Source organism: Bufo bufo, chromosome 4, assembly GCF_905171765.1.
Source record: "Bufo bufo chromosome 4, aBufBuf1.1, whole genome shotgun sequence".
Classification (NCBI taxonomy): domain Eukaryota; kingdom Metazoa; phylum Chordata; class Amphibia; order Anura; family Bufonidae; genus Bufo; species Bufo bufo.
The window spans coordinates 98,158,401-98,175,132 of NC_053392.1; the positions used below are offsets into that span (position 1 = coordinate 98,158,401).

At 39.9% G+C, this 16,732-nt stretch overlaps 1 protein-coding gene across 2 annotated transcripts in view; it reads left to right on the forward strand.

Annotated features, from left to right (window-relative positions):
- MYT1L (myelin transcription factor 1 like) overlaps nt 1-16,732 on the forward strand; it is a 246,238-nt gene that overhangs the window by 57,991 nt on the left and 171,515 nt on the right. For both annotated transcript variants that reach the window (XM_040430991.1, XM_040430992.1), the window contains exon 4: nt 4,430-4,764. In XM_040430991.1, coding sequence (XP_040286925.1) covers nt 4,430-4,764 — 335 coding nt within the window. The remainder of the gene's footprint in view (nt 1-4,429; nt 4,765-16,732) is intronic.

Below are 16,732 nucleotides of genomic sequence, written 5' to 3' on the forward strand. Positions count from 1 at the left end.
CAATATATATCCATCACCCCGAAAGTAATCAGATTTGCACCACAGAAGCAGAGATGATCACCATAACTGCTGAACGACTGTCAGATTGGTGGAAGGATTTCCCCTTCTGTACTAATGCAGTTTTAGCAGAATCTTGAGAATCCGTCTCAGGTACAAACGATCATTAAAAATTCTTTCTGCATAAAAAACAAAACATAACTTAATTCATTTTGCACATTCGATACCAGAGTGATTAGCATCATGTATTTACTACCCAGGGGCGAGTTAAGTGGTATTCCCTTATCTATACGTGAGACAAATTGCAACTATGTATTTCTAAGATGGATTCCTACAATTCCTCTTCATGGCAAGGGAGCATGAAATCTGTTAAAGGGGGGGGGGGGGTGTATATAAAAATAATGTTTATTAAAAGGGGAAGCACGTTGACAGTCTAAAGAGGCTAATGGATGAAGAGACTGAGCGTTGCTCTTCCTCAGACAGTAAGCATTTTCAGGGATCATTAAATCTGGAATCATCATTGCCTGCGTGGTAGCATTTTAATAATTATTTGACACACAGAAGTCAGAAATTTGTGTATTTCACTTAATGATAAAATTGCATTTTAGTGATGTGATTATCTCCTACACTGGAGTCACTGAATACATGTATACCTCTTAGGGTACTGCTGATGTCTTCGCTTTCACCAGGGCTTCTTCCAGCTTCATTAATTATGCCAATGAATTGCATTAGCCAGTAATTGATTAGCCTTTGACTGGGGATATTATTTGGGGCAAGAAGATGGTTAATCAGCGCACAGTGCTCACTCAGAAGAAGGCAGAGACGGGAAGTCTGTTTCGAGCAGCCTGTCCTTGGTTGAACTTTGCAGAGTCTACGCTATACATTTTTAAAGCCACGTCTCTTATAGAGCACTTGAAATCCCTGTTGCAGATACCATGCATTTATGTTTCATGTGTGGGATATTGAGGAAAGGAAAGGAAGGTATCTATTTCCTGTTTTAGCATGTTGCTTGGGTAGACCGTTGCATATATAGACCGTAGAATATTTTTCAGCCTTTGAAAAAATCAATGAGATATGAAACCCATCAAAGTAAATAACCTCAAGGTCTTTTATGAGGGTAGTAATAATGCAATCCAAGTGAAGCTGTAGGTTAGTGTAGGCTGTGCCAGTGGTTAGCTTTTTTATTTCTTCTTTTGTTGATGTTGCTGTCATATATCAGCTGTTATTCTATACGAAATGAATTTATACTTTCACAATAGAGTAAAAGTAGATGAGAAAACAGAGTTTTTGCATTTAATAATCTAAAGTCAATGTGACTCGAAAAGAGGAAAAAATATAAACTAAAATTGCATAAGTAAAAATCTAAATAGTATTTTAAATAAAAATAAAATACATGCAAAATTTACATTTTATATATGTATGGTATATACTAAATGAAATGAATGTAAAATAGGAAATCCAGACGTAGTTCATACAGAGCATTCAGAGTTGTCCCTAATTTACTCCTGTGTTGTCTTGGCTATGTGCGTAGGGTCATTGTCTTGTTGATGAACTTTTGACCCAGGCTGATTTCCACAGCTGTCTGGATCAAATTTCCATCAAGAATATGACTATAATTTACTCCATTCAGCTTTTATTCAACCCTGACCAGTCTCGCTCTTCCAGCCACTGAAAAAGCACACCCACAGCATGATGTTGGAAGTACCACCATGCTTCACTGTGCCTGGTTACTTGCAGAGAATACATTTAGAGTTCAGACCAAAAAGTTCAATCTTCGTTTCATCTGACCAGAGAATCTTATTTTTCTCATAAACTGAGAGTCCTTTGTTTTGTTTTGTTTTTGTTTTTGTTTTTGCAAACTCCAGGTGGGCTTTTATGCTTTTCCTGAGGAGAGGATTCTTTCTAGCCACTATGCCATAAAGCCCAAGTTAATGGAGTGTTGTAGTTATGTTTGACCTTCTGGAATATTCTTCCATCTGTAAACGACATAGTTAGAGCTCAGCCAGAGTGACCATTGGGATCTTGGTCAACAATCTTACAAACAACCTTCTCCCACCATTACTTAGTTTGGTGGAACGGCCATCTCTAGGGAGAGTCCTGGTTGTTCCAAATGTCTACCATTGATTTGGAGGCCACTGTGCTCTTGGGAACTTTCAGTTCAGCAGACATTTTATATACCCTTCTCCAGATCTGTGCCTCCACACAATCCTGTCTCTTAGCTCTACAGGCAGTTATTTCCTCCATATGGCTTGGATTTTGCTCTGATTAGCATTTTCAGCTGTGAGATCTTATATAAACAGGGTGTGCCTTTCCAAATCATGTCCAATCAATTGAATTTACCACAGGAGGACTCCAATAAAGGTGTAGAAACATTATCCCCCAGAGCTAAATGTCGATAAATTGTCAATAAATTAGCAAAAATGTCTAAAGTTCTGTTTTCACCTTCTCATTATGGGGTATTGGGTACAGATTGATGGGGAAAACTTTTTAATTTCTTTTTAATTAAATTTTTTAAAATTTTATTTTATTTTAGCAAGCTGCGAGACTTTCCTGAATGCAATGTCTATCGTTACATCAAGTTGGCATATCTGCTTAATGGCACTGCTTTTTTTTTTTTTTTTTTAAAGCGAATATATTTTTCTTCTTCTGACAGAGACAAATGTAGAATGTGGAAATATATGTATGAATGAAAATGTAATCGCTTATGTTCGGATATGTCTGCCATTAACTTTCATTAAAACAAAATGTATACCATTAGGGTAAACAATAGCACATCACACTCTATGGAAAAAAGAATAAGAGGCAAAAACAAACGACAAAATAACACATACTGCCATACATTGTGATCTATAGGATACAGGAGGATATTTTAGGTTTGAATCATTCTATTATATAAAAACCTTTTGTGTAGCATACAAAAAAGAGATGTGCAAATCTTTCCTTGTGTATGCATGCACGGGTGTGTGGGTGTGTTTAAATTTTTTGGGTCTGTATAAATCTTTGTGTGTGCATATGAATCTCTGTGAATCTGTGTTTGAATCTTGTGTGTGTATATGTGTATGTGCACATGTATGAATCTGCGTATGTACTGTATGAATCTTGTGTGTGTATGTGCAAATATATGAATCTGTGTATGTATTAATCTAGTGTGAGTGCATGTGTATCTGAATGTGTGTATATGGGCATGTTTCTAGGAATATTATATTCCTTTATGTAGATAATATTCTACACTCTATTTGAGTATCACCCCACAGTGCATTACACGTATAATATAGTACCCTATTTTGGTACACGTACATGTAAAATGCCACACTACAACACTCAAAGAGAGTGGGATGCTGTCCGTACAGATGATGCTTGCTACATCTGTATGCGCGTTTCAGTGTGTATGCATAATGTATGTGTGGTTATGACTTTTATGTAAGCAGGTAAGGGTACTTTCACACTTGCTGCAGAGGATTCCGGCAGGCAGTCCCATCGCCGGAACTGCCTGCCGGATCCGGCAATCCGGATGCAAACGGATGCATTTGTGAGACGGATCCAGATGCGGATCCGTCTCACAAATACATTGCAATGCCGGATCCGTCTTTCCGGTTGTCATCCGGAAAAACGGATCCAGTATTTATTTTATTCTCATTTCTAAAGGTCTGCGCATACCGCAAAACCGGATCCGGCATTAATGCATTTCAAAGGAAATTTATGTCGGATCCGGCATTCCGGCAAGTGTTCAGGATTTTGGGCCGGAGAGAAAACTGCAGCACGCTGAGGTATTTTCTCTGGCCAAAAAACATAAGAGGGACTGAACTGATACATCCTGATGCATACTGAATGGAATGCTCTCCATTCAGAATGCATTAGGATAAAACTGATCAGTTTTTTTCCGGTATTGAGCCCCTAGGACGGAACTCTATACCAGAAAACTTTAACGCAAGTGTGAAAATACCCTAAGGTGTATGCTTTCCTTATGGAAATAAGTTATCTATATAGTGCTACATAGCACAGAGTCTACATTAACACTGTATTCGCTGCAAAATGAAAATCACGCTGTGCATAAATGGAAAAGAAAGACCAAACCTGGGCTAGACAAACACAGTAACTGCATGACCTAGACGTAAGATGAAGGATCCATGTCAAACATGTTGGACCAGAAGTAACTAATTCTGACAAATATGTGTGGGTAGATCTCCTTGTCTACAGTGCGCCCTAGGCGAAAATATTCAGAACTGAGTTTTGCTTAAATTGTATGTAATGTGAATTTTTTTTCAGAAATGTTTGGAAATTACATTTTGCAGCGTAAAAAAAATATCTAAATTTATGACAGAATATAAAGGTTTGGATTATCAGATGTTATATGGGCAGTGCTATAATATTCTACTGTTATTACAATATAAAACTACAGGGCAAAAACTAATGATTGTGATCTGTATTGCAGTGTTTACGGCTGTCCTTTGGCCAAGAAAAGGAAAACTCAAGAAAACAAGCCTTTAGAACCCTCACCAAAAAGAAAACCTTACTCCTCAAAAACTGACAACTCCTCAGTAGACGAGTGCTATGAAACAGACGGCACAGAGGAAATGGATGAGAAGGAAGAGGAAGAAGAATATTCAGATGACAATGAAGATCAGGAGGATGAAGAAGATGAGGAATTAGATAGGGATGATGATGATGAAATTGAAGAAGACGAAGAGGAAGAAGAAGATGAAGGAGAGGAAATAGAAGAGGATGATGAAGAAGAGGATGACGAGGAATATGATGAAGATGACCAAGGTATTATCTTTGCTTTTGGGGTATTATTTAGTGATTTCAATGTTCTATAAGTCCTTGTCCATACTGACCAATTAACCAATCAACCAGTTACTACAGATGTGTCCAGACTTACCTTTTCTTGAATTTGGTTAAGGACTCCAATTTCTCATGGCACAAATTCAACACAACATTGTGATATGCTAGTAATCCCTTGACAGACAGCAAATTCCTTGACAAACGGCACTTCACAACACAACCACCGGGTGGCTGCAGACAGACAGGTATAAGATGGATATCTCCTGACAGAATATCATATTTTATTTAAAAAGCTGGACATCTTGGGATATGTTGAGCCAAGATCAAAGGTAAGGGAGGACACATCTATACATATGGTGCTTACAACATAAGGGGTGCAAACACGCACAGTTCATTCAGTATTGTCTCTGCTCAGATTCATATTCAAGATTACTTGGAATATAAAATATAAATTGAAAAAAATGAACCATCAATTAAGCAAAAACAAAGTTATCTACCATAACTGTCACTGTCAGATTTTTGGGAAGATAATTGCAAACTCGATCATCGGGCAATCCAAATCTTTTGACATGTTAAAAAAGATATTTATTACCGTTTGCAGGCGGCAGATCATGGTGTCTAATAACAATCTACTGCCAGCAAACCACTAGACATCATGGGGATGAGCGATGACATAATGATCGCTTCTCCTCATGCTGCAGAGCAGATCGCTGCATGTAAAAGTAGCAGTCTCCTCTGCTAGCAAGCAGGTAATTGCCAGAAGGGAACGCTTCCCTCCCGACAATTGTCTGCCAATTGACTCCTAAGCTCCCTCTAGAGGTAGAAGTTTTTAATTTTAGTATACAGGAAATTTCTATACAGACATGCTAAGAAATGAAACAGCTAAGAATTTTGTTTACCTAAAAACTACATTGGGACAAATTTACTGTAAAAAGTGTGCCAGAATTATGTGGGCCACATTGGTTGTTAAGAAGCATGGCATATTGGATGGTGGTTGCTTACAATTTGCCACATTGCGCCAAACATTTTGTCAGAAATTGGTCTAATATAAGCCACCCAAGGGATGGTATAAAATAAGACAGCATTTGGTGCATCTAGCCCTACTCTAAGAAGGGTAATTTATTATTAGGGCAATACTTGGAGTCCGTTTTGCTTGCATCTGCACTGCTGTACGTTGCCCTAAATTTATCAAATATCTTTAAACCTTACACTTTAGTCTAAAAATGTTGCTCCACTTTCTTTACACCACCCCCAACTAGAGTGACTTTGCAGCTTTTTTGTGAGTTTTTACAAATGGCACAGTGAAAAATCTGGAGTGAAACTAACCACGCAAACTTTTCCACCCACTTTTCTAAACGGGAGTGAGGGAATTTTTGTGCTGCAACCCAAGAAACTCAAAACATTTTTGAAGCCAGAATTCTGAAGTGCAGAGCTTGGTAAATTCCCTCTGTGTTCCTATAGACATGTATTAGGACGAAACAAAATGGAATGCCTCTTAAAGCCTTCCGTTTTGCATTCTGTCCCAAAATTCTGTTATATTCCGTTATAACTCTGTAATTGCTGTATAATATCCCCCAATTCTGCTGTTGCAGTGTATGGGAGACATCATAGCAGCTAGTCTCCACCCCCTTAATTGGGAAAAAGAGACAATTAGAGATACAGACTGCAGAGGCGAAAACTGGTGATAGATACAGAATATACATTGTCATGTATTGACCAGATACAATATTATTCTGAAAAGTCACCTGAAAGGCCAGGTAAACTTGAAAATATATGCTGCTATCCACAGTCTTATACAGGGTTCTTGATCCAGTTACAGACTGTACTTATCCACTTGAGCATCAAAGGAACCATCAAAATGGGGCAAAATAGTCATATTTAAATATCAGCAATATATCAGGTATAGATGGTGAGAAGATCCTGAGAGCCCGTCATTCAGATCAGCTCAAGAAATCTTTACTCAGGGTAATACCACAACTTCAAAGCATCCGACAGCTAATTGCTTCATACCACAGTGAATGAAATAGATGTCACATTGCTTCAGTTCTTGAGTTTGGGATGAAGTGCCAGGAAGGGAGGAAAGAGCCCTCAAGGTAATAGCAAGTGTTTTATTTGAGATTCTACACTGGCACAAGACTTGTCTTAATCCCTTATAGTCAAAGATTCATTTCTTCATTACTGCATCTACTAAGGGCTCATGCACACAAACGTATTCTCTTTCCGTGTCCGTTCCGTTTTTTTGCGGACCGTATGCGGAACCATTCATTTCAATGGGTCCGCAAAAAAGACTGAAGTTACTCCGTGTGCATTCCGTTTCCGTAAGTCCGTTTCGCAAAAAAATAGAACATGTCCTATTATTGTCTGCATTACGGACAAGGATAGGACTGTTCTATTAGGGGCCAGCTGTTCTGTTCTGCAAAATACGGAATGCACACGGACGTCATCCGTATTTTTCACGGATCCATGTTTTGCGGACCGCAAAATACAAGAGGTCATGTACATGAGCCCTAATACTTTCAACTGGCAGGTAATAATTAAATGACATTATGACAGGTTGAACACAGATATTACTGGACCATCATGTTTTTTTTTTTTTTTTTCTATCAATTACAGTTGAACTATCCTCATCTATCTATTTGCTAAATTTCTCTTCCTCTAAATGTAATTATATAGCATCTGGATTTCTTCTGTCTCGGTCTCTCTCTCTGTATATACATACATACATTACATACAGTTGCAAGAAAAAGTATGTGAACCCTTTGGAATGATATGGATTTCTGCACAAATTGGTCATAAAATGTGATCTGATCTTCATCTAAGTCCCAACAATAGACAATCATCTGCTTAAACTAATAAGACACAAAGAATGAAATGTTACCATGCTTTTATTGAACACACCATGTAAACATTCACAGTGCAGGTGGAAAAAGTATGTGAACCCTTGGATTTAATAACAGGTTGAACCTCCTTTGGCAGCAATAACTTCAACCAAACATTTCCTGTAGTTGCAGATCAGACGTGCACAACGGTCAGGAGTAATTCTTGACCATTCCTCTTTACAGAACTGTTTCAGTTCAGCAATATTCTTGGGATGTCTGGTGTGAATTGCTTTCTTGAGGTCATGCCACAGTATCTCAATCAGGTTGAGGTCAGGACTCTGACTGGGCGTATTTTCTTCTGTTTAAGCCATTCTGTGGTTGATTTACTTCTATGCTTTGGGTTGTTGTCCTGTTGCAACACCCATCTTCTGTTGAGCTTCAGCTGGTGGACAGATGGCCTTAAGTTCTCCTGCAAAATGTCTTGATAAACTTGGGAATTTATTTTTCCTTCGATGATAGCAATCCGTCCAGGCCCTGACGCAGCAAAGCAGCCCCAAACCATGATGCCCCCACCACCATACTTCACAGTTGGGATGAGGTTTTGATGTTGGTGTGCTGTGCCTCTTTTTCTCCACACATAGTGTTGTGTGTTTCTTCCAAACAACTCAACTTTGGTTTCATCTGTCCACAGAATATTTTACCAGTACTGCTGTGGAACATCCAGGTGCTCTTGTGCAAACTGTAAACGTGCAGCAATGTTTTTTCTGGACAGCAGTGGTTTCTTCTGTGGTATCCTCCCATGAAATCCATTCTTGTTTAGTGTTTTACGTATCGTAGATTCGCTAACAGGGATGTTAGCATATGCCAGAGACTTTTGTAAGTCTTTAGCTGACACTCTAGGATTCCTCTTCACCTCATTGAGCAGTCTGCGCTGTGATCTTGCAGTCATCTTTACAGGACGGCCACTCCTAGGGAGAGTAGCAGCAGTGCTGAACTTTCTCCATTTATAGACAATTTGTCTTACTGTGGACTGATGAACAGCAAGGCTTTTGGAGATACTTTTTTAACCCTTTCCAGCTTTATGCAAGTCAACAATTCTTAATCGTAGGTCTTCTGAGAGCTCTTTCGTGTGAGGCATCATTCACATCAGGCAATGCTATTTGTGAAAAGCAAACCCAGAACTGGTGTGTGTTTTTTATAGGGCAGGGCAGCTGTAACCAACACCTCCAATCTCATCTCATTGATTGGACTCCAGTTGGCTGACACCAAACTCCAATTAGCTCTTGAAGATGTCATTAGTCTAGGGGTTCACATACTTTTTCCACCTGCATTGTGAATGTTTATACGGTGTGTTCAATAAAAACATGGTAACATTTAATTCTTTGTGTGTTATTAGTTTAAGCAGACTGTGATTGTCTATTTTTGTGACTTAGATGAAGATCAGATCACATTTTATGACCAATTTGTGCAGAAATCCATATCATTCCAAAGGGTTCACATAATTTTTCTTGCAACTGTACATACATACATAGAAAGAGAGAGATAAACAGAGAGAACAAGTGAAAGATACAAGATACACCTGATTCGATTTGTTGAAGAATTTAATGTGGATCACTTCTATGCTAACTCATTCAATAGTATTGATGGAGAGGCCTGAGCTTGAGATATGTAGTTTTCTTTGATTCAGTATTTTCATGTAAAAAAAGTTTAGCTGTTGCTGAGACTCATAGAAAAGCCTGTAAGTGGTAATGAGTGAATTTTGGGAAATTCTTTTAGGGTCAGATTCAACCAAATTGGCCGACTTATTTGATTCGGACCAGAATCGATTCCACCAAAATCTAAAGTGCTTAATTGCCCTGATAAGCTGCGGATAACATTCTCTCTCTCAGGACTCACAGGCTTTCTCTGTGAGTCAGGACAAAGGATTACTCTATGTGTGGGAAGGAAAAACAGGACTTACATGACTTCTCTATGTGTGGGCAGGAAAAGCAGGACTCACAGGCTTTCTTTAAGAGTGGGTATGGGAAGCTGGACTTACAGGCTTTCTGTAAGAGTGGGTATGGGAAGCTGGACTTACAGGCTTTCTGTAAGTGTGGGCAGAAAAAGCAGGACTCATAGGCTTTCTGTAAGTGTGGGCAGAAAAAGCAGGACTCATAGGCTTTCTGTAAGTGTGGGTAATGAAATCTGGACTTACAGGCTTTCTCTTTGTGTGGCATGGGAGACAGGACTAACAGGCTTTCTCTAAATGTGGGCATGGGAGACAGGCCTTACAGGCTTTCGCTATGTGTGGGCAGGAAAAGCAGGACTCACTGGCTTTCTCTATGTGTAGGCATTAGAATGAAGACTCACATGCTTTCTGTGTGTGTGTTTATGTGTGTATGTGTGTGTGCAGGAAAAGCAGGAATCACAGGCTTTCTTTATATATGGGCAGGTAAAGCAGGACTCTGTGTGTCCAGGCATAATTTAAAAAACTTTTCATGTGAAAATAGTAAATCAAAGCATAGAAAACAATATACCACCAAGTTCAGCATCTATAGGGACATATGAGACATGGTAGATCCACATTAATGGGGATCTCGATGTCTTTGAAGAAATACATAATATTACAAGTAAATTGCACTAGCTTAAACCTGGGATTAATTGGCAACTTCCTAATGATGATTTGCCTTTCCTTCCTTTGGATCCACACTGCAGGATTTCAGGTTAAAATTTTGTGTTTATCAACCGTTAGATCACACGCCTAAACTTTCATACTGAGCAGTAGTCCTTGAGGGTGCTGCTTCTCCTTCCAGAGACCACCAGTAGGCATACTTCATTTGTATACAGAATAGTAGAAAAAATGATTTGTCACCAAACTATTGTTCTTTACTTGTGTCATAAAAGTCCCCAAGTTCTTCCAAGCCCAACAGAGCAGCTGCAAACAAGACGGTTAGTCAGGAACAGGTGACTGATGGTTGGTGAGACACATGAACCATCTCATCTGACCATTAGCTATGATATCTAATCAACTATTGTCCTCAGATGCTGGGAAGTAGAGCTTATGCTGTTGAAAATGCATTACTATTAGGCACACATCACTCAGAGCTACATTGTATCTATCTATGAAAGTATCGCATGGATAACACTGGACCCATTTCCAGTGCATGAGCTATAATCCAGCCTTGACCCTGACTCATTTTGCATATGGCTGCCCTTAGGCACAAGCCTATAATGTCTTACAGAAGATCCAGTCTGGCCTATGGCTTTATAGCATAAATATAAATCATATATCCCTCCTGAAGCTGGGTTAGGCCACCACACCCTACCGGTATCTGCACTGTTTCATTTGATAGGAAGGAGACAGGACCCTCAAAACGCTTTTTCTTTGATCATTTGGTAGTTCTGCTGTGCCTGTGAAAAGGCAAAACTCAATGTAGGTTCACGGTATCCATTATGAAAGTGACCTGCCCTCTACCCTACATGGATTCCATCATAACCATAGGAGCTCAACGTTAAACACATAAAGTTTAAATTGAACGCCTAAAAGCGCATTATACTTTTAATGCAAGTTTGTTTTCCTTCTTATAGTCACAGTTTGAACGCTGCACAAATTCTGTGACACCCACGCGTTTCACACTGCTTAGCTTACTAATGTGCAGCACATGATACCATTTGTATATTCCTCGGACTGTTCTTGGCAAGGCAACTGTACTTAGAAATAAAAGCTAAGATAATGTTCTTATTCCACTTTCATGGTGTTCCCAACTTCCAGTACATATAAAAAAAAGGAAAGCATAACCCCAAAAATACCCCCTTTGCCCATTAGTTGCTGTTTTAATATGTCAGTAAGCTTAGCCAGGGGGCGTCAGATAGGACAAACTTTTATATAACCAGACCTATGAATGCACTCTAATTCTCTGCCAGACTTGCTGATTAAAATCAGTGCTTTAACATCAGCAGCATCAGCTCCCAGGGGCACGCAAGGCGACATGCCTGAGCTTGGGGCATGAATAGAGAGGAAATCAGGTGGCTTATATCACAAAAGTCTGGCCAGGGAATCATAGAGAGAGACGTGAGCACAAATATAATGTCTACTGAGGTGTATTGGGCAGCATATTATATTCTTCATATAAGGAGTGACTTCACTATCAGATTGGATATAAGGACTTCCTTCTAAGCTTTTATCAGAACACTTCTAAACGCCTTTAAAGGGGTGAGATAACAGATGCTGATTTATGCATTAATCTTGATAATGCAGAATGATGAATATTGCATATCAGCATTCAGCAGTAGGATATTTTAAGTGTGAAAATCCATAGGAGAGAGGTCATTCTAGAACTTGGAACAAATAGCTGTATGGAACTGGTTTAAAAAGAAATGCTACATTGCCCTCTAGTGACAAGAGTGTGCTATAACATATCAGCAGAAATCGAGACTACTCAGCTTATGGAGGGATCATTTGATATATAAGTAACCTATGTTCTTTCTAAACTGAGAAATGTACAAGACCTATCATACAAATTTTATATTTTGTTCAGAAAATCTGCTCTCCTATGCATTCCACAAACGAAAAATCAAAAACCAATTCAAGGAGAGGAGAAAAAATCCTTAAGAAATGTTAGAGATATTTATTTTCTTCCTTGTGCTGAGATCTGATGCTTCTTTTGATAAAAAAACAACAAAAAAACAACAGCATGAAACCTGATTTCCTGAGCACAAGTAACAAGTAAATGGGAGACAAAGCTGTAATTGCAATGCACCACCACTACAATAAAAACGGTGTGCAGGTAAAAGAGTTAGACCACCACCAATCTGAAGACCTATCCTGAGGATAGGTCATCAATATCATGAAATAGGAATACCCCTTTAATCATTGAATTAAAGTGATTCATTCATTCAGATGTATAAAATCCAGTTATAACTGGTGTTTTTATGCCACCCCCACCAGTTTCTGAAAAGGGCCATGGAGAGGGCGGTTGCGGGTGGTTCCATCGGCCCTGGAACATTCATTATCATTAACACCAGAAACTGGTGTAAATTATTGCAATGTACGCCAGCTACCAGATGGCCTAGATTTCCGTGTAACATGCTGACTGCCATAGCAGGATGGCCTATCCTGAGGATAGGTCATCAATATCATGAAACAGGAATACCCCTTTAATTATTGAATTCAAGGGTACACCAGTTACCAGCTGGCATAGATTTAATTGTGACAAATAGGCTGCCATTTGAGGCATTTATTTTATCATGAGCTCTGTGACTTGTCATAAATTCCTATACACGCCTCTTCGAGTGGTGTAGGCCCTATCATGGCCAGCCTGGCTATGAGCTGTGCGCTGCGATTGGCCAGCGCTGCAGCAAGGGACACGCCTCACACAAAAAATCAGTCCAGTACAACAGAGGGAGTGCAGACACCGGAGCCTATACCGGGCGAACGGAGCGGCGCCCAGACATACTAGTAAGTGCAGGGGGACCCCTGGGCGCCGCGCTGCCCACTGATATAGTTAGTTTTTAGTTTGTACACTAGTGAAAGGTCCTCTTTAAGCACTTTTAGTGAATTCACCATCACCACCTCTTCAGGCAGCAAATTCATTAGTCTCACTGCTTTTACTGTAAAGAATCCTCTTCTATGTTTGTGTAGAAACATTCTTTCCTCTAGACATAGAGGATGTCCCCTCGTCACAGTCCTGAGTATAAAGAGGTGATGGGAGAGATCTCTGTACTGATAAATAGAAAGATAGATAGATAGATAGATAGATAGATAGATAGATAGATAGATAGTGTGATGAATACCGTACTCTGACTGACGTCAGACGTCAACTACGTAGAGCCAGCGAGATTCGGTATGGTCACTGGTTACCAATGATGACGTAATTCCCTCCTGGAGAAGCAGGTAAGGTCATCTTGATACAGTTTACACAGACACCTCCTGTCCACACGGGCACAGGGAGGCAACAAGCTGAGAGAGCCTTTTCACTGCCCCAATGAAACAGCGCGTTCTCAGCCGGGTATACTGCCACCAGTTTCTTGTTTGATATAAGCACGGTCCCCTAACGGGATTATATAGGGTAAGAAACCAACCCGCGGTAGCGTCTAACTAGGCCGAAACACGGACGTGGGGATTCGTGATCGAGATACAAGGACAGCACAAGATTAAATTATATATTTAATTGCCTTAAGGGCGCACTAGATGTAACACAATATACACACAAAGAATATATACAGTGGTCTGAGGTTACAAATACAGATGGCGTGGTACAAACAGGGTTAAGCAGAACAAAAGTCAGTTTACCAGGTATATGAGTCCTTTAAGTTGTGATGAGTTCTTAGCTGTACTTAAAAAATAGAGGAAAAAGTAGATGGAAAACCGCAGCACTCCCAGTCTTGAATCCAATTTTGTGTTTATTAACACCGAAAAAAAATAGCAATGTTTCGACAGCAAAGTCTTTTTCAAGCTATATAATGTTACAAGTGAACACTAGCACATATTTTTACATCCTACTCAATCAGGATTGGTTTGGGGGCTGTCCCAAGGTATCAGAAATAACCCCTCCCCTTAGACAATTCCACCTGTGATATCCACAGTGACCTCATTACCAACAACTTACATGTGTGACAAAAATCCATGTATAGACTAGTACTTACAACACAGCTGAGCCCAAGGAACAGACAAACACGTTGAGAAGGTGAAGAGCGTCTCCAGCATCCTACTGTGCATGCCTGACTTTCATTGCCTGGTCTCCGCAGTAGGCCGGCATCTCCAGATGTGCTCGGCCACATGACTAGGACCTGACATCGTTGCTAGGACGCTACCCCCATTGCCAGTCACCTGACACATCACATGCTGTAGTAACATGGAAGGCAGTGATGTCAGCTGGTTGCAGGTCCCTCTAAACACATGGCATGATGTGACCTCCCTTCAGAGAAAGACATGCCCGCTTGCTGGCACAAGCCTTTTAACCTGTAGCCGACCCCTCCTCTCCCGACTTCTGGGAGGGTTCCACTTCCCCTTTGCTGGGCTGGCAGCACATGAGCCACAAAACCGATTAGGGCTTATGGCCCCAGACCAGAATGTCACAGGGAGGTGGTTCTGGGACCAATGGATCCGCGTGGGTTCCGGCTACCAGTAGAGTCCAAGCATGGTAACGTTATTTGGTTTCTGTGGGGAGATATGTATGCTGGCGTCCCACCAACAAACTATGACCACGGGCCTGTTCATCGTGGCCACAGGGACACAAATATGCATCTGATTTATGTCTGTGATGGACGGGCGATTCATAATTCCTTATGAATTGCCAGTTCCATGATGTCTGATAATGTTCATTGAACTGGGGAATGGCCTAGACCCCCTGCAGAGAGGTTTTTCCTGTTCCATTAGCTGGGTTCCTGGCTGGCTGAATGGAGGTGAGAAATTGTAAACAACGGTGGCCTGCTAGAGGTTCTCTGCCATTTGGCTGGGCTTTGAAGCAGGGCCCCCTGTGGAGTTCACTACCTCTGCTATCTGACAGCTGATGGCTGGTGTGGGAACATGGCTGACATAAAATAATAATCCATATTCCTCATAGATAGATAGATAGATAGATAGATAGATAGATAGATATAGATTGATAGATACAGTTGAAATTAGAAGTTTACATACACTATATAAAAAGACACATATGCGTGTTTTTCTCAATATCTGACATCAAATCAGAATAAACCTTTCCTGCTTTTTGTCAGTTAGGATTGCCATAATTATTATTATTTGCCAAATGCCAGAATAATGAGAGAGAGAATGTTTTAAGGCATTGTATTACTTTCTGCAATGTCAAAAGTTGACATACACTAAGATTACTATGCCTTTAAACAATTCTGGACTGCCCATATGATGATGTCATGTGTTTGGAAGCTTCTGTCAGGTTTGTTGGCAACATCTGAGTTAATTAGAGACACACATGGATGTATTTAAATGCACACCTGAAACATGGAGACAGAACGAGGCACAGACACCAAGAACCTTATAATGATTCATTATAACCATCGCTATATTGAATAGAACTAAACTGATTACTTATCATGAACTGCAGAATGACAAAAAGGCAGTCATTTATCAGTAGCCGGAGGCTAGTAGAACTGCAAAAATTGAACAATTTACATATTTTTCAACACAGAGTTTGTGCTGATTTATGTGGCTGTCCTCAGTGGGAAAAATTAGTCATATTTACAGTTTCACAACATTATTTTGTCCTCTGTCTCTACTGAGATATGAAGTATTAAAACGCATTGCAACAGTTGTCAGATTATGAAATTTGTTTTACAATTTTTCCACTTTTAACTGCATCCTACACCCGAAGTATCATAGTAGGCTGAGGGCCCCTGTGTTATCTATATGGGCCCTTGGTCTCCAACAGCCAGTCAGCAAGCAGTGAAGTGCCACCCTGTTGTCACTCTTGTAAAACTCTCCCATTTTTACGTTTTTATGATGGCGGTCCTGCAGCTGCGCAAACTGTACATAGCCGTGCACAAAATGTCATATCATTAAAGTGGACCTGTCTTCTGACTTGTCTGAGCAAGTAATTGTAACCCCTTAAAATATCAATTCTGAGGATTTTTTTAAACTCTAAATTATGCAATTCCTCTGCCATTCTTCCTGGAAATGTATAAAAAAAAAAAAGACAATTGTGAGTTACAACTCCCCTTTTCTATAGGTTGAGTCCCTACACAGTCTAATATTATCAGCACTGATTGGTCAGTATCAGAGAGTCTAGATGGTACATATCTCATTGACAAAGGAAACAAATGGAGGAATAACACAAAGTAGAGGCTCCTCATGGGGAATACAAAAACATACAAAAAAAGACATGCAAGGGAGTGCTCAGACCTTTTTAACAAATTCTGGTTAATTATTATTAATTTCATTCTTTGTGAATCGTCCTAACCAATAAGAAATTGGCCACCAATTCAGTATCAAATGGGTTTGTAATCAGCAGGAGCCTTGTGCCCCATTACTGTCCCAGAACCTGAGCATCTTCTAGGCTAACCCTTAAAGAGATATAGATATACAAACCGGATTCCAAAAAAGTTGGGACACTAAACAAATGTGGAGATGGCAAATGTCAATATTTTATTTGTAATAGAACGTAGATGACAGATCAAACGTTTAATCCGAGTAAATG